Source organism: Physeter macrocephalus, chromosome 19, assembly GCF_002837175.3.
Source record: "Physeter macrocephalus isolate SW-GA chromosome 19, ASM283717v5, whole genome shotgun sequence".
Classification (NCBI taxonomy): Eukaryota; Metazoa; Chordata; class Mammalia; order Artiodactyla; family Physeteridae; genus Physeter; species Physeter macrocephalus.
In genome coordinates, this window is record NC_041232.1 from 5,320,913 (window position 1) to 5,344,914 (window position 24,002).

Here is a 24,002-nt window from a genome sequence, read left to right on the forward strand (position 1 = left end):
ACCTCTCCATCGATGTACTTCTCCAGGCAGATGGCACAGTCGGATGTGGAGCTGCTGCTGAGCGTGTCCAGGGCCCCGCAGCTCCCCTCCCGGCGCCCCTTGCTCTTGGAGTTGAACTTCCTGGTTTCCATCTTCTCCAGGGCCTGCACGGCCAGTCTGTTCATGGAATTCTGCACAGCAGAACGTGGTCCATGTTAGGGTCTGGGACATGTTAACAGCACTAGTCACCCGGGGCCATGGTCGGCCAAATACTAGTCTCCATCAGGCCAGGACAGACTTCTGAGAAATCACTAAAGATTCAGAGGCCACAGCACAAGAGCACAGATCTTCTAGACTCCCAAGTGTCCACCACATCAGTCTAAGCAGCAGTACCAGCAGAAGTCTACTCTAATTATTTGGCCAACTCTGCTCTGTGCTAAGGGTTCCTCCCTTCATTGGTGAACGTTCTGAGGGCAAATGACACCATGCATGGGGTGCCCAGCACTTGGCAAACCAGACACGCTTGACAAACATCAGCTGCTGCTCTGTCGGTGATGGCCACCCATCCTCGAGAGAACTCAGCGCCCAGGTCCACCGTCTCTCACTGTGGACATCACACTGCTACACCTCTGAGAGTCTAGATTCCCGAGTATCCTCCCATTGCCCTCTACCCCCAAATCTTTCCTTCCTACAAGCACACAGTGGTGTGCCAGCTAGGGCACTAGAGCGGCTACTCTGTTTATTGAGAATCGCCTGGAGAGCTTGGTAGATGCAGAGTCGGATGAAGCAGGTCTGAGGTGGGGCCTGAGATTCTGCGTTTCTGCCAAGCTCCCAGGTGATGCTGATGCTGCTGGTCCCCAGATCATATTTGAGGAGCAGGGCTCTAGGGGTGCAGGTTGACATTTAAACATTTCTTTGGAAAAACCCCTGGCTGGAAATGGCCCCAGGGCTCGGCCTTTGTAGGACTGGCCCTTTCGGAACACAGATGACACAGTGCTATAAGCTTTGCTCTGGTTTTTCTCCATCTTTGCTGGTTCTAGGCCACTGGGAACAGGCTGCAGGGCTCAGGACCAGGTTTGCATCAGCAAAGGGGCAGCAGGGATGAACACTCACAGGCTGCTCTGAGTTACCTGACTGCGTCGCTGCTTCAGCTTGATTTTGACAAGGAGGATGAGGCAGACCAAGGAGACCACGACGAAGAAGGCCAGGAAGATCCCCATATCAAAGTATTCCGTGGGTTGCTGGAACAGAACACAGACACAGTGAGTCACAGCTCTCTTCAGCCTGGGGATTGGCACACGGGCTGGGTCAGCCCTGGTCGGGAGAAGGATGGGGCCACCGGGCTGCATTTCCCCTCCTTTGCAGGGCACATGTGGGGTTCTGCTAACACACACACAGTGTGCTATCCAGGCCCAGGCAGTGCCCCGCAGTGTGGCCTGGGGAGGCTGTAGCGGTCTCAGCCAGGCCTCCTAATAGCCAAGAGAACTCTGTTCAGAGCCTCGCTCCCTGCAGAATAGCGCAAAGTTCACCGTAACCAGTAGGAGAGGTCCTTCCAAATAAACACAAATATCACATTTATGGGACAAAAGAGTGAGTGTCATGTTTTGAGGGAACAGTGATTACTAACCATATAATTAATGGTTTACAACAACTCAGAAAATTGTATGCTGCTTCCACAAATATCAGCTTCCACTACAATGAGTCATATTTACCAAAGCACTCTTTTTTCCTTTAAAAAGCAGCCAGCAAGTCAGTTCTTTTGCAAACTCCCTCTAGTTTTAGTTCTTACCTTTTCCTCATGGCACACTGCCTCCTAAAACGTTAAAGTTACCTCATCTAGGACGTGTTTAGCCAACAGGAATGGAGTTTTGCTAATTGAATGCTATGGGTATCCGTATATTTTGTGCAAAAGACCCATCCTCTATGTGAATATTCCAATATTCGTGAGGAGGAAATAAACCATCTGTGGGGCACCTGTCCCAGGTTCCTAGAATCTTCAGCCTGAGGTTGGGCAAAAGATGCCAGCAGTGTCCCTTTAATACACCTAAGAGAAGCCTAAAAAATGAAGCTATTCATTAACCACCTGGAAGTTGTGAGCCCCAATCCCTGTTGAAAGCTTACTTTTACAGAATCAAACACAAGTTAGGGGGTTTCAGTAATGCATTTGCCCCATAGGAAGAAGGAAGCACAGGCCTTATCCTCTAGTCTAGGCCAGACGGAAGGAGGGAGATACAGGAAGCTGAGTGTAGGGTGTCCTTCCCTTCAATGCTCCTCAGTTAGCCTTTCACAGGGAGATGGGACAGAAGAGAAAAAAGGACAGGAGGTTACCCAGAGGGGGTGCCGGGTGGAAAAGACATTTGGTCACAAATCACCTATCTCTGGAAGGACTTTTCAAATCCCCTCTAGAGGAGCCGGGTGAAATTTCTCCCTGGCCTCCAGCCTTAAGTCTGATCTAAACCTGAAGGAACCTGGGGCACATCAGCATTGTAGATGGAAGGAAGGTAGGAGCAAAAGGCCAAAGCCCAAAGGGGATTAAGGCACAGGCGGCAGCAGGGAAGGTGGCGGCGTGGCCAGCGGAGGCTCACTCGAGGAGGGCGGTGCTGGATCCTTGCTCGAGCCACTTTCTGCTTGTTGACAATGTTCATCAGCTTGATGGCGTCTGCGCCCTTCACATACACCACTGGCCTCTTGAGTGGGTCTTCTGACCCCTGGTTTAGCTAAGGAAGGAGAGGAGGTCCTGGTTAGAAGACGTAATTACTTCAAGAAGCAGGAGAGAGAAAGAAAGGCTGGAAGAAAAGAACACGAAATACCCTTTTGGAAATCCTCAAACTCCTCATCATAGGCTTGGAGCTCCCAGAGGGACGAGGCTGAGGATGATGCCCCTTTTAGGATGGAGCGGGACCCCAGAAGTGTCTTTGAAAATGCCTCACCAACCCTCAACTTCTTGGCTCTTACCCCTCTTGATACACTTGCCTGGGAGTATGATGTGCAAACACAGATAACTAACAAGGACAGACAAGCGCAAGGGCCCTGAGGATGAGGGTGACACGACCGTGAGAAGCCAGGCTAAGTAAAGGAGGTGCTTCTCTCAGGGACACTGCAGCATTGATTGGCCTGGCCCGAGGAGCTTACCTGGTCGATAGCTTCTGGGTTTTCAGACACATCGAAGATGACTGCAGTGGCTCCCCGCTGCACGGCTCGTTTGGCCTGGCAGAGTGAAAAAGAGCAGGTTGGCACCCTGGTCCTTACCTTTCCGAAGCTGGCCTTGGAAATCAGACCTGTATTCGAATGCAGAATCTGACAGTCACCAACTTATGTGACTGGGTGAGTTACTAACTTTCCTAAGCCTCAACTTGCCCATCTGTTTAAAAAAAGGGGGGTGGGGGGTGGGTAATAGCACCTTGTACAGTTATCCTGGGAACCAAATGGGTTAGAAATGGTGAAAATAAATAGCTGGGTATTCAATTAACCTTTGTCTCCCTATCCAGCCTAAATCTTAAAATCAAACTACAAATCAACAACCTGCCCAGTCAGCATAAAGGTACTGGTTTCAGTATTTTCTGCTATGAACACAGGGCCATTGGCAGCTGAAGCAAATGCCTTTGGTCCTTCTCTTGCGGTCCTGCTTCCTCACCACATCATCCAGCACCGCAGTTAGAGAAACGTACTGAATATTTCCGAAGGAATCTGAAAACGGTCAATTTTAATAAGTGACATAAGCTAAAGACCTTTGGACATGCTGTCGGGGGAAAAGCTACGAGAAATAATTGTAAATGGGGATTTAGAGCAGTTGGCTGCCAAACCTGGCTGCACATCAAAAACCACTTGGGAAGTTCGTAAAGCAGATTTCCTGGCTCAAACCACAGAGACTGATTCAGCAGGGCTGGAGTAAGGCCCAGGAAACTGAGTTCTGAAGGTTTTCTGAGGGATTCTGAGGATTCAACCACTTGGGGAACTACTGATCAGAGATGAGATTAGAATGTTTTAGGAACAAATGAGAAGGGGTGGGATTCTCTTTTGGTGGAAAGGATTTCCACCCCAGTGAACCTTCTAATTTCATGTCCAGCTAAGGGGACAACGGGTAGAAGCTGAGGAAGAACAAGACGTAAGACATAATCCTTGCTTACAGGAACCTGAATCTCGTTAGGGAAGCGAGACACCTCTAACGGGTGGGGGGAGGGCTCAAAACAAAAACCAAACCCCCTATAAGATGGGCAAATGATGGCTAGTACTCAGAGGTCAAGAAAGTCTCTGTGACTCAGAGTGCTTGAGAAAGAATGAAACCTGAATTCCTTCCGCACAGGAAAGCAATACTGAGCCTTAGACCAGAATGTGGCTAAAGCAATAGCTCCATCAGCCACCAGAGGGCGGTCTTACCTCACAGCTTCTACAACAAGACAGCTCCCTGTACTTGGTACTAAATAAGCAGGACGGTGGATTGTCAGCGACGCAGCAAAGTCCTCCGCAACTGAACAAGCTCAGACACCTGAGTGCTGTGCTGCAGAAGCTGTCCTTGCTCTGCTGGGGACCCTTTCCTGTTGAACTGAGATTCGATGTATTTAGTCTGCTCTGCCGCTTGCCCGTCCCACCCCGTTTCCCCGCCAGCACGCTGCAACAGGAGGGGCCCCTGGGCGCTGTCTCCAGCTCTGCCAGACAAGCTGCCAGTGGTGGGCGAGTCAGAGTCTCTTTCAGCCCCAGCCTCAGTTTCCCCATCTGTAAAAGGAGGAGGGAGCCTGTGTCATGAGGACTAGGGTCCCTTCCAGTTCGCAGTCTTGGCCACTCAAGGAGTCAAACGACTGTCCAGAGCGACGCAGAAAGAGCTGCAACAGCTGTCACTTGCCTCCAGCAAGAGAGGACATGACGGCCCAGTGAGAAAGTTCGGGGCCAGGTGGTGTCACTTTCCTCCATAAAGCTCTTTAGGGGCACAGACCCCTTTGCCTGAGGTCAACAAGCCCTCGGGGGCTCCAGAGTTAACTAACAGCAAGTAGGTGCCAGTCTCAGGGGGTAGCCCAGCCGTGTTCACAAATTCAGGGACGCAGGGGGCCCTGAGGGACAGCACCACAAACGAGGAAATAAACAGGACTTCTCGTTCCTTTGGCTTTTGTTCCCTGCTTGAGCACATCAAACAGCACCCGAGGGGACTGTGCATGCACCTCCCTCTTGCTTGGGAGCTGCAATGGGGTGCATCTGGAGAGCCTGGAGGCCGCGGGACAAGAGGCTGCAGGCCCCGGGGCAGTGCAAGCCTCGGCTGCTGCCTGCTCCCGCCTCCAGCCCCCCTGGCTTCACGAGGAGGCAGAAGTCACGGGGATCTGGAGGCCAGGCATGACCCCCATGGGCCAGGCACGTTTTAAAAGACATTTTAAACAAAATCTAGGAGGGAGGACTCATCTCCAGGTTTCTCGAGTGAAAAGAGCAGGTCAAGAATAAGGTGCTTAATCCTGTTTATAGCTCAACTTTAGACACAACCAGGTTAATGCACAGGGTCCAAAGTACTAATATTTTGAGAAAATGATAATTCTCACAGTCGGCTTACTTTAAAAGTTATGTTTAATGTAAGCTGCTAAAGTAAGGTTGTATTTCCTGCACTCAGGACTGGACAGGAGGCAAGTCAGGATTACGTCAGGAACTCGCCTGTCAGGAGCAAGGCTTGGGATTGAAAATAGGCCATGAATAATCCACACTTAAGAAAATGACACGTTGATCATACTATTCCCAAAACAAATGAAAACACAGAACACTACTTGGTCATACTTTCCCCCTTGCCCCACATTTTCAGTTTAAAAATTGATGAGGCATCCTTGAACATGTCTTCATATGTTAGATCTTTCACTGTTTTCTCTAGTCAAACGTGGGCTGGGATATTATTTCAAAACCCTATCTTTATAAAGGCACACACCCAATGTCCAAATTTCTCAGAATAAGGCTGTTTCAACAAAAGGCTAAGATGCAGCCTGGTGCCTGTTGCTAGATGAAGGTCACTGGGCTTCAGTTGGAGAGGGCAGTTACCCTTGACCTGTGCACAGACTGGATTGGGAAGAAGAGCATGAGAAGGGTGTGAGCAGCAGAAGCAGGTGGGATGTCCTGGCAAGGCCTCGAGAGCAGCTGAAGGCCTTGCCTACTGACCTCTGCTCGCCCTTCCCCTCACCCCACTCACACAGGCGTTCCCCACCCTTCATCACTGCCGCTGCTTCCATCAGGCCAGGACAGGTTGGCACCAGCCAGCAGGTGACCATAAGCCCCACAGCAGAATGAGGAATAAAAGGTTGTCATGGTCTCTCATCTACCTTTCCAGGGCTGTGAGACCCGAGGCTAGACAGTTGCCACAGCCACTGAGACACATAGCAAAAGCACAAACATCTGCAGACTTACATCTTGCAAAGTACAAAAGGTCAAGCTCTAGAAGACAGGATCTTACGTGGTTGGCACTTATAGCAATGCGAGACTCCTATGGTTATTCAATAAACGTTCATTCTAATTGAAAGCAAACCTGCCTGGACCGTACTCTTGGGTTACTGCTCCCCGAATGTGGATGTGGTTTTCCCCTAAGAAAGTGCTTCTATCAGTATGTTTGAGTCTTGGGACTTCCCTGGCAGTCGAGTGGTTAAGACTCCACACTCTCAATGCAGGGGGCTCGTGAATTTCTGGATACATGGCGGGCACTCTGATAAGAATAGTCCCATGACCACCTTGTGGGTGAGAAAACCTACAGCCTAGAGTCTGCTTGGGTTTCAATTAAATTCAGGAATTCCAATCAGGAATGGACCTGGCGCTCTCCCCGGTGTGTGCAGTTACACCCAGACTTGGTTCGGGGCTTGGTCCCACCCCATAGCTACTCCACAGAGCCCCTGGGAACAGACTCCATTTCCCCCTGTTTATCCGTTTCTTCGTCAAGCACTGGACGTGGCGTCCCCGGTGCCTAATCTTTATTGTAGGAAAACTTTCGATAGCATACAACCTTAATCAGAAATAACCCAAAAGATGGCCCCAAATCTCCTTTGTCCCAAACGCCTGACCAGAGGATAACCCAGGAAGCTGGACTGTTAGCACTGATATGAAGGCTTTTGTCTTCTGTGTCTTCAACCTCTCACAGGAAGTTCTGACATATGGGGGCTTCAAGCAGCCTTTTTTTTTTTTTTTTTTTTTGCCTCTATTGAATATAATTTCCCATTCTGGTCTTTTTGTACTTATCATAAGCTTCCAACAAGTCATTTAAATTTTTTTGTTAATATGTTTAAGGCTGTGATATATCCCTTCAGATACGCTACTCATATCTTTTTGATATTTGGGCTATTCCAGTTTTTTCTGTATTCTTGTAATTAATGCCACAATGAATGAATCTTGGCTTACATTTCCAATTTTCTTAGGATGGAGGCCCAGGGCCAAAGAATATGAAGATTATTAAGAATCTTAATACAATCCACATAGGATTTTAATGCCCCTCCTTATAAACCCACTCAACTCTTAATTTATCTGCAGTAATGACAAGATAAGATGACACAGACAGTAAAAGACAAATCTGTCAACAGATTTAACTTCTGGATAAAGTGGCCCATTGGTGAGCTGGCTAGGAGGAGGCAGGCAGTCTCAGAGTAACTCTCTGTGTGATCCTTCATGTGCACAAAGATCTCCAGAGTGAACTATAATGATGAGTTGATCTTACCTAGCCTACTGATTCTTCAAGGTCAAGTTCACGTGCAAAGCCTGCCGCATAAGACCGGTAAGTGCTTCTCTTTAGTGAAAAGCAGCTCTTATCCCTCTCTGAGTTCTAATACCGGTCAAGATTCTCCTCTGCCACTTATCACTTTCTGGGATGCATTTTTCCCCGCAAGTGTGACCATCTTTAGTATTTTTGCTATTAATAAAAGTAATATGAGCTTGACATGAAAATTTTAAAATAACTGAGAAATTGAAAGCAAAAGATAATCTACCTATTACCTCCCTATATCCCAGCTTTATAATAGTGTGGTTTATATCTTTCCATTTTTTTTAAACTCATATATTAGCAGCAATAAAATGTTTATGTTTATATACACTCACATACCAAAACACACTTAAAAATAAATTGGATGTATATAATGTTCTCAACTCTGCTGTTTTCCCCCTTAACTCAACAATTTACTCAACAATATTATATGCAGTGATGCAGAAAAATGTCCATTCTTCTTACCAGCTACATATATTCTTCCATTACATGGAGCTTAAGACTGTCCCTCTGACAGGCATTCAGGGGATTTCTTCATTTTCTCTATTATGAACAGTGCTGTATTTATCTTCTTGTACTAGCATTCTGGTGGAATCTATCCTTTAAATCGCTACAAGTGGCCCTGCAGAGTCGAATGGCACTAACATCTCACATGTAAATGTCTTGACTGGGTGCCAGGCTAAGCTGCCCTGGGGTCTATGGAGCCAGGAGGTACATCTCTGACCGGTGTCTGTGCCCCGTAAAGCCTAACAGAGCAGACTGCCCTGGGTGTGGCCCATACTCCACAAATTAACATAGTAGGCAGCAGTAGAGTTTAATTCTAGTTGAGGTGCCATTTATTACTTTATTTGTTCAACGGTAGTAATTAACCAGTTACTACGTGCGCCAGGCCTGGAGGATACACAGTGAGCAGAATGGTGGCCGCGCGTCCTCACGGAGCGTCCATTCTGCCAGCAGTGATGGCACTGGCCTCTCTGAAGAGGCTGGGGGAGTCATCAGGAAAGGTCCGAGCGTTTGGTTCTGAGGGCCAATGAGTAAGAAACTACCAACCAGGAGTCACTTATCCCACATCCCTGTAGTAGGTGTCACTGGAGGAGAGACTATCCCGGTCAGTGTCCTTTGAGAAATGCTGTGTGTGATAAGTCTCTTAGCTACCCAGCATCCCCAGGTTTTTTGACACAGGACCCTTTTTGCAGCAACTCCTGTCCACACCCTACCCGCCCTTCCATGGGAGAAATTATGGGACCCAAGGCTCCGTGCACACGGCATGCTCACGTGACAGAAATCTCACCCCCTAACCACTCCCTGGCTCTAACTCACGTAGGAGGGTGAGGGATGGGCCACAGATCGACGTTTTAATCTGGAAAATGATTACTAAGGAATACACACACTGCAGTTTAAATGAGATGGTTCCTGGTATATTCAATTACAGTTGATCCTTGAATGACATGGGGGTTAGGGTGCTAACCCTCTGCGCAGTTGAAGGAAAATCCCTGTGTAACTCAGTCACCCTCCATAATCTCGGTTCCTCTGTCTCCAAGGTCCTCCGTACCTGCAGTTCTGCATCCACAGATTCAACCAACTGGGATGTGTAGCACTGTAATATTTACTACCGAAAAAAAACCCATGTATAAGTGGGTTGCATGGTTCAAACCTGTGTTGTTCAAGGGTCAACTGTATACAGTTCAATTTGACAACTACTTAAGAGGGCCAACTGTGTGCCAGGAGCCCCAAGAAAGATACAAGCCAGGACCTCCTAGAAATGCCTGTCTCCACACACTTGCTGGTGTCCTGGGGGAAGAGATCTTGCTTAGAAAGGAGCAGGGTAAGGGCGCTATATTCCTTTCTTACCCAAGAGAGTGTTCTCTTGCAGCTCTCCTCTGGCATATTGATACAGCAGTATGACCCAAGGTGGCAGAAACCATGATCATGGAGAATCCAAAATGGCACCAGAGTCCCAGGGCTTAGTTCCCACAGCCTGGCATCAGCTTTCTGCTTCAGCAGGGTCGCCAAGCTCCTTCTGCCGCTGTCCCCGGGGCAGAGTTCACTGTTCTTGCTCAGGCTGATACAGGTGCATGGGCCTACCCTCCATGCAGTCCTCACATTCCTACAACCAGGGCTCCCTCCTTAGGGAGGTGCCCCGCTAGCGCCCCCCCAAGGGGCCAAGCTAAACTACAACCCTTTGCCCTCACCCCTACACTCAACTGCTTACCACGTTTTGCTGATTCCATCTTCCAAATCCATCCACTGTTTTTCCATCTCCACTGCTGCCACCATGTACAGGACACCAGACTTCCCACGTGAGTCACAACAACACTCCCCCCTGGGGGTTCCTTAGTCCACCCCGCCTGCCCTTGGTAGGGTCTCCACGCAGCATAAGAAGGACTTCTCTAGTCAATGAACCACAGATCTGACCTGCCCCACTCTCCCCGAAAGACTCTGTGTCTGCTCTTAGAATAAGATGTGACTTCCCTGGCTTTTAGCAAACTCAACACTCCAGCCCCAGAGCCTGACTAGGAGGAGCCTGCCCACCTGCTGGGGAAACACACTGCACCTCCCCACAGCCCGCCTTGCCTCCTCTAACTCTCCCTGCCTTGGGTGTCACTCCCTCCGCACTGCCTGGCCTGCGGCCTGCCTCCAAGCCCCACCAAGCCCCACGGGTGCAGCTCTTGTAACATCACACTGTGTAACTGTTTACTTAAAGTGCCTCCCTCACTAGAGGGCAGCCAAGGCCTCAGACGTCTTTCCTGCTCAATGCCCAGAATCCCGCAAAGAGCCTGGCACAGGGTAAATGGCCAAGAAATGTCTGTTGCTTAACCTAAAAAGGATGAGCTTTTGCCTTTGGGGTTAGCATCAAACACCCTGGGCCCTGCTACTCCAAACACAGGCTGTAGCTCGCTCCAGGCCACCTGATCTCCTGTTTCCTTTGACTCTTGAATTGTGGAAGGTCCAATTCTCTACCATACCTTCTTGGAACTCAAGATTCTCCGCACTGCAGATGTTCGGGATTTGGTTTCTTATTAACTGCATGCACGTCTTCTGCTGTAGTGCTTGCTGATGGGTCTTTTATTGGTGGTTGGTTCTAACGTAGGAATTATTCTCCCTGGGCAACCTCGACCCCAGTTACTGAAAGTGGCTCTGCCTTGTGGTGGATCTTCATGGGGCCCCAGGCCTCTTGTGAACACATCTCCGATGTCAGAGCTCTCAGAAAACGAGCCTGTGCACTTGCAGAGTCTGCCCTTTCTACTCGAGGGAGGAATGCAAGCCTTCCTGAGAACTCTCACCAAAGGAAAGCTGACCAAACGATCAGCTTCAGGCATATCCACAGGGACAAATGGCAGGAGATGTGGATTTTCACAGTTTTCTCCTGGTATCACTTAGGGGAGCTTTGCTTTTCTTCAGCCTAAAAGACTGATGGAAAAAGATGGCCTGCACCACACAGGGGAGAGTGTGTGGACAGTGGCCTGCCCTCCCCACCTGCTGTGAAGATCCTGGGAACTGGCCGCAGATTCCAAACTCTAAACTCAGTGGTGGCCTCAGGTGGAGCAATGAGAGACTAAAAGCACAGGCTTGCGAGGCTCGTCCACCTGAGGCCTGAGCTTCAAGCACATCACTGCCAGGAACCCAGGGCCGGTAACAAGCCCTGCTTAGGCTGCCACTGCCACAGGGCCTGCTCCTGTGGCCAGGGAGGGGTAAGGGCCTGTCAACACGACAGAGACACCCCGCCTGACGGCCACCAGTCTCTCTTGGCTGCTCCAACCCCAGTGCAAACAAGCCAGAGCTCACCACCGTCCCTTTATGCCCCTCCCTCTGGAGGCCACTAAGTGGATTTTAAAGCTGCCCTCCTCACTTTTTCCTTTCCTCCTCCCCCGTGTTCTTCACTGAGTAGTGACCACCCAGGCACCGGGCTCTTGAGCATTCTGGTCAGCTGCTGTGCCCTGAAGCATGAGTCACTGCACGACAGGGGACACTCTTGCCAGGCAAGGGGGCTTGCAAGGCCCGTCTCACCAAGAGCCCTGTTTTCCTACAGAAACCTTTCATTCCATAGGAAATGAGGTCACACACCAGCGCACATGGGTAACTGGTGAGAAAATCCTGGTGCCAAGAAGGGGGCGGGGCATCAGAAGAAGTGGCCAGAAAAAAACGACCCTAACACCTTAACGTGCACTTAGGGGAATCACCTGCAGCTCTGGGGGAATCGGTAGGGGGTAGGAAGGAAGCGGGGCACATAGCTTAAAAAATAACCTCGTTTCTTTTACAGTATGTACAACAAACATGATCTTTGCAAACCAAATGAGCAGGGCATTTGGCCAGTTTACTGCCACGACTTGGAGACCCTAACCCACTGCCTAAGGCAGACCAATACAAAACAGCCCCCAAGGAGTGGAGGTCGGGGTGCCGGGCAGCCAGGCGGGCTCACTTTCTGCGGCGGGAGGAGGGTGCAGGTGGGTGGCGCAGCCCGGCCCGCTCCACCGGCTCCTGGCTCCGGGGCTTGGCTGCAGCCGGGTCTGACCTTCCAGGTTTCCCTGGCCGGAGATCAAAGCGCCAGAGCCACAAACACGGCTCAGAACTCCGAGGCCCCGCGGCCACCCCCGTCCCCGGTCCCTCCCCCTCGGCTTCCCCACACCCCCAGCCCCTCCCCCCACCCGGTGGGGCCGCCTTCGGCGGGGGGGGGGGCGGGGGCGGGCTCCCATCCGGCCTCCTCTGACCCTAGCTCGCTGGCCGGGCCCCTCCCACCCGGAGAAGGTACTCCTCGCCACAATTAAAGTCATTAAGCCTCCAAAGTCTCCAGTCGGCTGCTGGTTCTGAGCTCCGGAACGAAGGTGATGCATTTTAAGTGCTAGTGAAGATTATGCTCATCTATTTAGGAGACATGTAGCAGCGAGAACTCAGCGGTTAAGTTAGTGGTTAAGGCTGCCTAAGTTTAGCGTTATTTATTCTCAAAATATGTAGCAGCCCCACTTAATTTCTCCTAATTAAAGGAACCGGCAGAAGAGGCTGGAGGCCGCGGCCGTGTCACGGCGCCATTACCAGGTTGGTGCCCTTCACAATCAGAAAATGCTGGGTCTCAAACGGAAATGCGTTTCCCTAGATCTTAATCTTAAACATAGACATTTAGGCCAGTTCCAAGAAACACAATGATCCTCTTTGTTTTAACACCTGACAAGGAGCACCAAAACCCAGGAAGCTGTCCACACCCTCCGCTCCGTCGCCACTGCCGGGTCAGGGGGTGTTATGGAAAAACGTCGGCAGTTGGCTTGTTTAGTGAGATGTCTATGGCTGCAAGAGAAACGTCTGGAAGAACCTGTTAGCTGCTAGCTATCCCAGGTTGAGTTTCCAGAAGTCCCACTTCAGGCCAAATCTTACAAAGTCAGCAACTAGAAACTTCAAAAAGGACCACCCCCTTCTCTGCATATGGCAGCGAACACTTGTTTATAAACAAGTGTTAATTAGGTGGCGGAATGGGGCTTAACAAGGAACAACAGTGCCTGCAAAGTCTGAAGACCCGTACAGTCTCCCTTCCACCAGGAGAGTAGAGGCGGGGCTCTCGTTGAGGCTGAGCTGGGTGGACTTGCTTCTCAACCTTGGCCCACTGGGGAGGCAACTGGGCCCCGCCCACCCCTCAAGATGCCTATTTCATCTATGTGGAATGGAGCCCCACAGAAGTATTTTTCTCAAAGTTTCCCAGTTAGTTTTAAAATTCAGGTAGGGCTGAGTACCACTGAGCCCCAAACTGCACGAAGCCTCTGGGATGCCTGTCAGATGCACATTCCAGACCCTCTCCTGGTTCAGCTGGACTCGTGGAGGTCCAGAAGCTGCCTACCCAGCACCCCAGGCAAAACTTGTGATGAGGCAAAGGAACATGGTAGAGAATTCCTGAATAAGGTGGCAAACTGAAAAAACAAAACAAAACCAAAACCCAAGATATTTTGATTATATGACTTTCTTATTTTTATTAAGAGGAAAGGAATCTGGATGAAAGAATTTCTGCATGCCCGAAGCAGGCTTGCTCCTAACATTTCTGGGGCTTGGGACAAAGCTAAAAAACCATTAAATAAAATCTATGCTACCCTCTATCTTGACATATACACCTTCATAAAGACCTGAAAGGTCAGGTTCTAACCGAGATTTCTCTAACTCCTTGTCAGAATGTGTCAGTGTGGAAAAAGCTCACCCCTGGCCCACTGTGCATTTTGAGGGGGGCTCACACACATGCGAGTGGACACCCCAGCCTTGAGGCCAAGGTCTGTCCACCCTCCTTGGGAAGACGGGTGTGCTGCTAGGATAGTCTGCGCCTAGGAGGAGGGTCTTGGAGAAGAGGTCTGCAAGGTCCTGGAAGCCAGCACAGGGTCATCTTGGGGCAGTGTGGGGATACCGGAAATGATTTAGAAGGGGACTTCCTCTTGGACTCGTCACCAGGTGGCCAGAAGCTTTAGAAGCAGGGGCTCCCTTGCCTGGTCTTGGGACATTACTGCCCCAAAGCATCAGACTCCAAGAGGGAAAAGTAAGTAAAGTACTTATTATGTACGGGGCAAGGCAATGAGCGCTTTCAAATAGCACTAAATCTGCACAGCATCTGCAGGCGAGGTGGGGCTGATTCCCATTTCACAGCTGGAGGCTCAGAAGTTACATCACACAGCCATGGAGTAGTAGAGAGCTGACAATTTGACATCAGCCTCTCTCCATAATCCCAGGCTACAGAAACACTCATGTTATCCTAGGGGCTTCCAAAAATCAAGCATGATGGAGGTATGTGCACAAGTATAAACATGAACGCTGAAACTCAGGTAGTCCATTAACAGCTTATGTAAGTATTGTATTTCCCAACCCCACAAGGAAATTCCAGATATCTCTTATCCTAGCCCATCTGAACTCCCTCCATCTTTTTTGGGGGGCGTGGCGGGGGCGCATGCCACACAGCACGTGGGATCTTTGTTCTCCAACCAGGGATCGAACCCATGCCCCCTGCATTGGAAGCACAGAGTCTTAACCACTGGACCGCCAGGGAAGTCCCACGGACTCCATCTTTAAAATTCCCTTTACAAATGTCATGCACCTCATATAGTCAACATAAGGAGGGATGGCAGGGTGGAAAGTTCTACTTTTGTACAAGGTTAGCTGTTTTGAAAGCTCATGCCTGTTTCATCAGAGGCTCTTTCATTCAGAGGAGTTATATCCATTGCTCTTTAGCCAATGCAAGTTCACAAACAGTACAACCTTCACCCTGTATACTTCTTAAGGATCTACGAAGCTTGTTTCCATATGGTCCTTGGCATACCCTATTGTATTGATTCCTTGTATCTGTCACTTGTATTAGAATTTAAGAATGACATAGTTTCATTATATCAACTTCACACCAAAATCATTTACAACAGCAACAGAACCAAATCTCTCCCCACACCTACCTTGGGCAGTGTTACCAGCTGGGTCCCCCTCAGCCTAGCTATTCTTATCTGGCCCCCAGCCACAGTGGCCCTGAAGAAGAACACAGCCTGAAGGTGACTTGTGAATGGGCAGTCCAACCCAGGTTCTTTTTAGCACTGCCATGGGGGAAGGGCAGGGGGTGGAGCTGTCACCTCACACTGCTTGCGTCAAAATTCAGGCTCATCTCCCCAGCTCTGGCTGTGAGTAGACCTGACGGACCTTTCTCAGCTCCCATTTGTTCACCTGCACAATGGGGATAATGCTAACAGGCAAGAAGATGAGAAGATGCCTGGTACACGGTAAGCATTTCGGCCGGATCTCCATCTCAACACAGCACATACACTATGAGTGTTTCCTTGGGGCGCCTGGCCCTCCCCTTGACCATCTGCATACAGGGTTCCTCTCCTCTCCAGGAAGGAGAGCTGAGGCACCCTGTCTGAACCCTCCTGCAGGTCCAGTTCCCACACAGAGTGGCAGGCACTTGGGACTCACGGTGACTGTACCTTCGGAAGGTTCTGGAAGTCGACCTGAGTGTATTGCACACCATATACACACAGGAGCCTCACGGTTTAGGCACCAAGACCGGCAGAAGGTGGTCAGTGGCTGTCAGAGTGGCACATCGGAATGTTCTGGGGAGCTTTTTAACAATACAGAGGCAGGGACTTCCCTGGTGGTCCAGTGGCTAAGACTCCGTGCTCCCAATGTAGGGGGCCCAGGTTCAGTCCCTGCTCAGGGAACTAAGATCCCACACGCTGCAACTAAGACCCGAGGCAGCCAAATAAATAAATAAATATTAAAAACAGGGGTAGACCCCTCCCTGGAGACTGGGGGGCACTGGGCTAGAAGTGGACCCGGCCTCTGTAGGCCCGAAAGCTCAAATAAATATTAAAAACAGGGGTAGACCCCTCCCTGGAGACTGGGGGGCACTGGGCTAGAAGTGGACCCGGCCTCTGTAGGCCCGAAAGCTCCCCGGGTTGATCCTTGGGCACAGCCAAGATAGGGACCCACCAGACAAAGATCTTAAGGAGGTCAGAGGACAGGGTGGTGGGAGTGTGCTTCTCAAGCCCAGCTCACCCATCCCTTGTTCCTCCCCTCCCGGAACTGCCAGATTCCTTTCTCAGTTAGACTGTTTGGTTTCTAGAAACCCACTTAGGCTACTGTAACTCAGACTTAAGGAAAGCTCTCAGAAAAATGTGCTTCAAGGCAATAAGCAGTTGAGCTTCTTGGCATGTCTGGCTGTGGGAATGATACACCTCCCCCACCCCCTGCCCAAGCAGAAGCCTGGGGCTCTCATAGTCAAAGGTCTGGGGGTGGGCAGCCACTATCCCAGGCATCCTCCGGTCACCAGGCCCCCAGCAGGCAGGGTACCTGGAACCCAGCAGGCAGCAAATGCCACGGGGCACAGATGCTGGGGAGAGGCGCTGTGGCATAAGAGCAACTATCTACTCCTTACAGGGCAGGCTTTGGGGTTCACAGCTTAGGACCTCCCTGAGTCCAGGGCCCTCCACCCCTTGACTGGACAGAGCAATAGAATGTAAGTTCCAAAAGTCTTCTGTGATAATAGGATGATAAAAATTCAGAAAGACAAGAATGCCATTTTCAAGTTTAAGTCCCATTTTTCTTCACAAAACACATGCTTTTTTAAAAAAATAAATTAATTAATTAATTTATTTATCTATTTTTGGCTGCATTGGGTCTTTGTTGCTGCACGCGGGCTTTCTCTAGTTGCAGCGAAGTGGGGCTACTCTTCGTTGCGGTGTGCAGGCTTCTCATTGCCGTGGCTTCTCTTGTTGGGGAGCACGGGCTCTAGGCACGTGGGCTTCAGTAGTTTTGGCACACAGGCTCAGTAGTTGTGGCTCGTGGGCTCTAGAGCACAGGCTAGTAGTTGTGGTGCACAGGCTTAGTTGCTCCGTGGCATGTGGGATCTTTGCGGACCAGGGCTCGAACCCGTGTCCCCTGCATTGGCAGGTGGATTCTTAACCACTGTGCCACCAGGGAAGTCCCTATAACACATGCTTTCCTGAATGAAGTCTCCAAACACACACTGAGCTGAGTTAACCAAGTCACAGAACTTGGATGCCAACTGCCCACCTAATCTCCACTTCCCTGCAATAAGTCACGACTGCTTTGCCGTTACGAATGATTCTGGTGACGGGACTATGCGTGTGGAGGGGGGATACAGGCTGCAGCAGCTCAGATCACAGGTTAGGCTATAAAACATAATGTGAATTAAACGCAGAAAGGCCATATTTTAGTGTCTAATTCAAAGAACAAGCCTTAGAATCACATTTCTATAGGCCAACAAGCTGAAGGCCACATTGAAAGTACACTCATTTTTTTCCAAATGCATTCCAGGCCTGGCGCTCAATAGTCACAACAATGGTGGTGATGATGGAAGGGGAAGGGGAAAAGCTGAATAGGCACCAAGCAGGCCTTCCTCAGGCCGAGAAAGGACCTGAGCTGGAGGAAAAAGATGCTCTCGGGCATCCCTGCCCGGTGTCAGGCAATGGTACTTCCTGCTCCTGGGTTCACAGTCCCATCCTGCCCCGCCACCTGGGCTGCAAAGCAGTCAGGAATGTGAGCTTGCCTGTGCAGAGCTTGCAATCTCCTGACTTAGAGAGAGGGAGCTGGACCAACAAGGGAAACAAATGGATCAAGAGCCCAACTGTGTGGGACCACCCTGAGGGAGGCTCCAAACAGGTCTGGAACAGATGAGCTTGGATGGGGGTGGTGTGTACTATGCGCTGGCGTGGTCGGGAAGGGCTTCATGGAGACCAAGCTGCCCGGATGAAGAGGAAGGGAAGGCTGGCCAGGAGCTGGACACACAAGGTGCTGGCTGAGGCCACAGACCCTGCAAACACATCAAGTCCCACGAAGGGAAGAGGCGGTGCTCGGTTGCATGGTGATTACGCATTACAGTCCACTCCCAAGGCCATCATATAAACACTGACTACTACTTACTGACTCTTTTTCTCTCAGTAGCAGGCAGCACACCCACAGGTTAGTTTGTGACACAGTGTCCAAGCAGCCCCTATAGTTTACTGACATTTTTGGATCACTAACTGAAATTTTATTTTCTCTGGAAAAGGGTTCTCTGACCCCTGCACAAGCTCAGTCTGCTCACTGTGTGCTTACAGGGAAACGTGTAATTCTAAGTGACCGTCTTCCCCAGGAGTTAATTTAACACATATTTCTTGAATGCCTACCACGATGGTACAATCGTATGCTGAACAGGCTCAGTCCTAGAAGATTTAGTCCCTCTTAACTTGGAGCTCCAGTAGTCACACAAGGGGCCCTGCGTGCACAGCAAGAAATACTTCCTTGAATGAAGGGAAGGCGGGGGTGGCGGGGAGGGGAAGAAAGGTGCCTGCTGACAGGGCTCACGTGTCTCCCCTTTACTTCAGACCTCAACTCATCATCCTGTGCACGGAACCCTCACTCAGCAAATATTAAAACATCTCTCTTATCCAACAACAAATATATGGGCAATTATTGCTTCAAGAGGCAGATTAATTTTAAAATACAGTTTGATAGCCTTTAACTGTGCTGAAAATTGAAAAAACCAGTTAATAACTTTGAAAGTCATTATAATGAAACAGACTAAAGGGACTATGAACCACAGAAAGGTGAAGTTGGGCTGGATCACTTCCTTTGGTCAATAATAGGTCGATGACTGTGTCATTAAGAAAAGGACTTCTTGCAAAGAAACAGTTTAATCTCAGGAAAAGGAAAGAGTAAGAAGGTTACATTAAGGGAATCAGGGATAATCTCTATCAATTACCCAGAGCCTTTCCTGTTGGGGAAGTCTCAAAAGAAGAACAGGAAAAGAGCTGGGTCATGATCCAGGTGCTTACGCTTTGTTTCACAATCTAGGAGCTTGGCAGTCTGGTTTGTGGTAAGTGGAGAGAGCTGAAACTACAAAGTGCCATGGGACTGCCCCCCACCGCAAACAAGCAGACAACTGTAGAATATGCCAAGGTTGGTTCAAGAGGCACCCAACTATCAGGCAGGCGGGGGGGTGGGGGCTGGCTGGCATCATTTTGAGGCTAAACAAGTCAAATTGTGTACCCTGCAGGAGGGTAGACATTTGGAAGGACCAGTGAGCCAAATCCAGAGGAGAGACTGAGCCTGCTTTCCCCAGCCCCTGGCACCAGCATGGCCCAGCTGAAGAGTCACTGCAGTCCTCATGCAGAGGGACAAAGGGGGCCTCTTAGGCAACAATGACCTTGACTACGGTCCATCTGAATCGATTAAGTGCCTCTCAGTCCTGGAATGGGATTAAAGAGCACCTAGTCCCACGTCCCAGATTTGCAAAGGATGCGGTGACTTCCCGAGGTCAGAGCCACTGGCAGCAGGGGAGGGTGTTCAACTCAGAGCTGACTGCATCCTGTCAGCCCTGCCCCCCAACTTCTTTATAGTCCCTTATGTTTTGTCATGTCTAAGTTTTCCCTTTTGGAGAAAATCAAAACTTAGGGAAATCCAATGTTAGTTTTCCAAAAATAACTGAAAGATATATTTAACCAGCACCTATTAGTAAGAATATAAGTATTTTGCATATTATTTTAAGCAACTGTTTACTAGAACATTCCTATACTAAGAGGTCTGAAACCAAGCATTTAAGGAAAGAGTTTATTAAAAACTGATTTGTGAAAGGAAGAAGGTTGACTGTAATGAACTTTCTAGCAGACAAGTGTATGTTAGCCTTAAAGGGGGATGGAGTCTTGAAAAGAAGCGTAAATTAAAATAATTTCAAATATACCAATTGAATTCACTATAAAAAAAATAAATCCTAAAGTGAGTACTTTTGAAACAATACAGAAGTCCCCTAATTTCTGCCCATATACTGAGTTTGCTTCTACTGGGCATTTGCATAGCTCAGGTATATAAATAAAAGAGAGTTGACTGAAGCCCAGGCTTTTCACTGAGCACCCAGCTCCTCCTATTCTGCTGGTCACACCACCATAAAGCCCAAAGTCCCACTGTCATGAGAGCATGAAGATGTGCTACATTTAGATACGATGCTGGGCAGGGACCAACCAAGACTCACAAGTACTGGGTTCCCCAAGCCCCACAGCCCGACTTCAGTTTTAGCCCCGAGAGAAAGGGTGCCCAGGATCAGGGTCTGACAGTCAAGAAGAGGTTAGGTTTGGGGGTCACGTTAACAGCTAACAGATGAAGTTATAGATTAACTCATCACTGGCATTAGTTGGTTAATGTACAATTTTGTAGGTACTTTCAATAGTCCTGGGCCAAGTTCAGTGAAAAAAAGCAGTGTTCCCTTTTCTCGTTTAAAATTTAAAAAGGAATAAACTGCTGATACAATCAACATGGATGAATCTCACAGTAATTATGCTGAGTGAAAGAAGTCGGATTAAAGAGTACATATTGTATGATTTCATTCATATAAAGTCAAACTAATCTAGAGAGAAGAAAGCAGATAATGGTTGTGTGGGGATTGGCAAGGGACAGAGAGAAGCGGGAGGAAGGGCTTCAAAGGGGCATGACGGAACTTTTTGGAGCGATGGGAAGTTCATTATTTTTATTGTGGTCATGGTTTCATGGACGTGTGTGTGTGTGTGTGTGTGTGTGCGCGCGTGTGTGTGTAGGTCAAAACTTATCAAATTGTACACTTTAAATACATACTGTTTATTATGTCTACTATACTTCAATAAAGAACTTTAAAAAATTAGGGGTGGGGGCAGAATGTACAAACATTCTTTTCCCATTATTGCTCTTATTGCTTAAAAGCGAAATTTTTATGACATAAATAGCTTTCATCATGTGAATGCTGTTAATTCTAGTTAATATAGGAAAATTCTAAAGCTGGTTTTAAAAATTATCCAGACTGAGCAAGGTAAGACCTCCTCCTGATATGTAAAATTGTCCCAGCATCCTAAAACAAATCCACTCTCAATGAATCTGCGTGAATGGTAAAGCTGGACCAGCAGTAGGGAGCCCATGGGGACTGCCAGGTCACGCAGGAGATCACATCAACGTGAGGATGGTCAGGACTGGAGGGGGCAGCAAGGGGGGCGCGTGTCCCTGTGCACTTGCTCCTGCTGCCCGTAGTCCTGGGAGCCCAGTGGCCTGAGGGATTTTTTAAAATTCCCGATTCTATTACTTCCTTAATAGGTGCCCATTGTCGAGTCACTTCTGATCCTCAGGCGCCTCATCTGTAGAAATGGGCCAGTGACAGGACTCCGTAAGGTTGTTCGGGGGATCAGACAGTTCATGGGCGTAAAGTGCTTGCCACCGTTTGGGCACACTGAAGACACCAATTAATGGCAGCTATGATCTAGTCTTAGATGAGTCACAGCGCTAAGAAGTGTTGATTGCTGCAAATTGGACAAGGCTGCTTTGAGAGAAGGAACTTGGGTTTGAGTTTTGAACGAGGCATATCAATGTCTTTAGTAATCTCTTTAGCTTGCTCTCATGAATACAGCGGCATTGTTTTCCCCTGCACCACCTTCAGTTTTCATTTGGAGCGGAAGTGAAACAATCTCCACAATTAGATGAGTCTTCAGAATTTAAATTGCTCCACTGTGATCTTCAATCCTTCCTGGCTCAATTGAGAATTACATGATTGACCCAAAGCATCAAATAGCTCCGTTGGCCAACTGTTACGAGAAATTCACACCTGTCAGGGTAGATGGGGAAAAAATGGCCACAATACTTTGTGGCTCCTCCCATCAAGAGATGGAGTTTACTTCTACAGCCCTTGCACTTGAGCTTGGTCATGTTACTTGCTTTGGCCAGTGGTTCATTAGCACATATGATGCCTGCAGAGGCTTGGTAAGTGCCTGTGCACTGGGCTTGCCCTCTTCTGCTGCTGGGAACCCTGAGACGACCACATGAAGAAGCCTGGGCCAGCCTCCTGGATGATGAGAGCACGGACTGAGAAGGTACCACTGTTCCGAGCGAGGCCCCAAAGAACCGCCAGCAGACCACAGGGATCAGCCAAGCTAGCCCAGACCAAAACTGCTCAGCTGACCCATAGAATCATGAACAAATGAGAACTGCTGTTTTTTAAGATACTAGGTTTCAGGGTAGTTTATTATGCAGCAAAAACTAATGGATACACATGTGTTAACTGAATGCACGACAAGGTCATGCTCCCTCGCCTGGGTTGTCCTCTGTGCTGGTCCACAACCCTGTGAACACTGCTCTGTGCTCACGGGCTGGCCTCTCTCCTCTCTCACATGTTCAGGTTCCCCTTGATGACTCTTACGTGGTCCCACTCACTGCCTGCTTGCCTCTGGAAATTTCCAAACACTAATCTCTTGACATACCGCTCTCCTCAACTCCTCCTTAATCTCTTTTATTGGCTTTCCCCTCTCATCATCCCTTATTCCAAGTTTTCCTTGGAATCCTGTGCTGGCCCCTTTTCTCTTCCTGGTCTGTATTTTCTTCCTGGACAAGCTCATTCAGACTCTTGGTTTGAAAACACACTCCCCCACTAATGACTTCCCAACCTCCAGCCCCCACCCCTTTCTTGGATTCCAGGGCTCCTATTCAATACAGCCAAAATCAGCCACCAAGTTTCTCTCAAACCTACATTACTTGTCTCCTACATTACTTGTCTCAGGTTAATGGAACCACCATCACATGAATCCAGAAACCCTCTCCGGCTGTCTGCCTCCAAAGCACTGTGTGCTCCTGACATATGGTCGCCCCAATTCTGAAAAATTAAGACACACAAACACCTTCTTGCTTAGGCTATTCCTTTTCTCTGAATGGCTCTCCTGGACCCTTCTCTACCTCTCAAAGCCCTCCTCACGCTCAAGGACCTACCCAAAAGCCTCCTTTCTCTGCAAAGTCTTGCCCATTTTTTCCAGAACCATCTCTATACCACTGTAGCCTCCGTGTGAGCCCCTCTTATAAACCTTTACTTCACTCACCCTGGTTGATGGAATGTAAGCTTCCTGTTTTCATGTCGTAGAGGCCTAGCACGGTCATATGTCCTGTCCCTAGCATGCCTGGGACAGCCGTGATTTACACTTGTCTTCCCACCATAAAGAATAGTGACAGCATCCCCTTCCATTCTCAAAAGTGTTCTAGCATGGATGACAAATGACGTGGTCACCCTACATTGGTCTTACAGTGCTTGACACAAATCAGAGGCATAAAAGAATCTGGCAAATCCAACTCATCTTGCATTCTTCTTCATACTCACTGTTTGACCATCAGAAAATAGTGGTCTGTGTTCACATCTGATTCACTAAACCTTCTGCAGACAACCTTGATGGTATTTCCCTGGCAGTTTAAAAATCACTCAATGGAGATCACAAACTCAGCTGCCCACAGGGCCAGATAGAAGGCTGACGGCAGCACATATGCTGCCACGGTGAGAGGAAAGCAGCTGAGTGGTGGGGACAGCAGCAGACTGGTCGGGGCACGTCTGTCTGATGGCGGCAGGGTCCATGCAGCTCAGGTGATCCTGATCAGCAGGGATGGGGCACCAGCACTGCCGGACCTTCTCATTTTTCAAGAGAAGGTAGAAATGCAGATTTTTATATTAAAATCTTCCAACTGAAGTGTTGACACCTAATTTATACTTAAAACACTGTGCAGGTGCACGTTGAGTGGCCACTGCCTTACATCTTTGGCCTTCAACAACCCCTCAGATTTCTGCCTGAAAAATGCCCCACTTCAGTAATGGAAATAAACGAGTAGGCTCCTGAGCTGGGCCGAGTCCGTCTCTGCCACTCACCAGCTCTGCCCCCAAAGACCATTTGTGGGGGCAGAGCACCGCTGTCTCAGTTTATCTAGAATACAGGGACCAGACCACCTTTCTCTCTAGGCAAGCGTTACGTTTCTCTCCCATTTCAAGTCTCCTGGATAAAAATGAGTTGCACAGGTGGCTTTGTGCACTGCTGTGCACACTCCCAAGGACATG

At 49.1% G+C, this 24,002-nt stretch overlaps 1 protein-coding gene across 2 annotated transcripts in view; it reads right to left on the reverse strand.

The window, feature by feature from the left end:
* The window catches only part of ZNRF3 (zinc and ring finger 3), a 148,622-nt gene that overhangs the window by 5,707 nt on the left and 118,913 nt on the right, over positions 1-24,002 (reverse strand). For both annotated transcript variants that reach the window (XM_024120887.3, XM_055080396.1), the window contains exons 3-6: positions 3,112-3,186; positions 2,565-2,696; positions 1,110-1,220; positions 3-170 (exon numbers count right to left, since the gene is read on the reverse strand). In XM_024120887.3, coding sequence (XP_023976655.1) covers positions 3-170; positions 1,110-1,220; positions 2,565-2,696; positions 3,112-3,186 — 486 coding nt within the window. The remainder of the gene's footprint in view (positions 1-2; positions 171-1,109; positions 1,221-2,564; positions 2,697-3,111; positions 3,187-24,002) is intronic.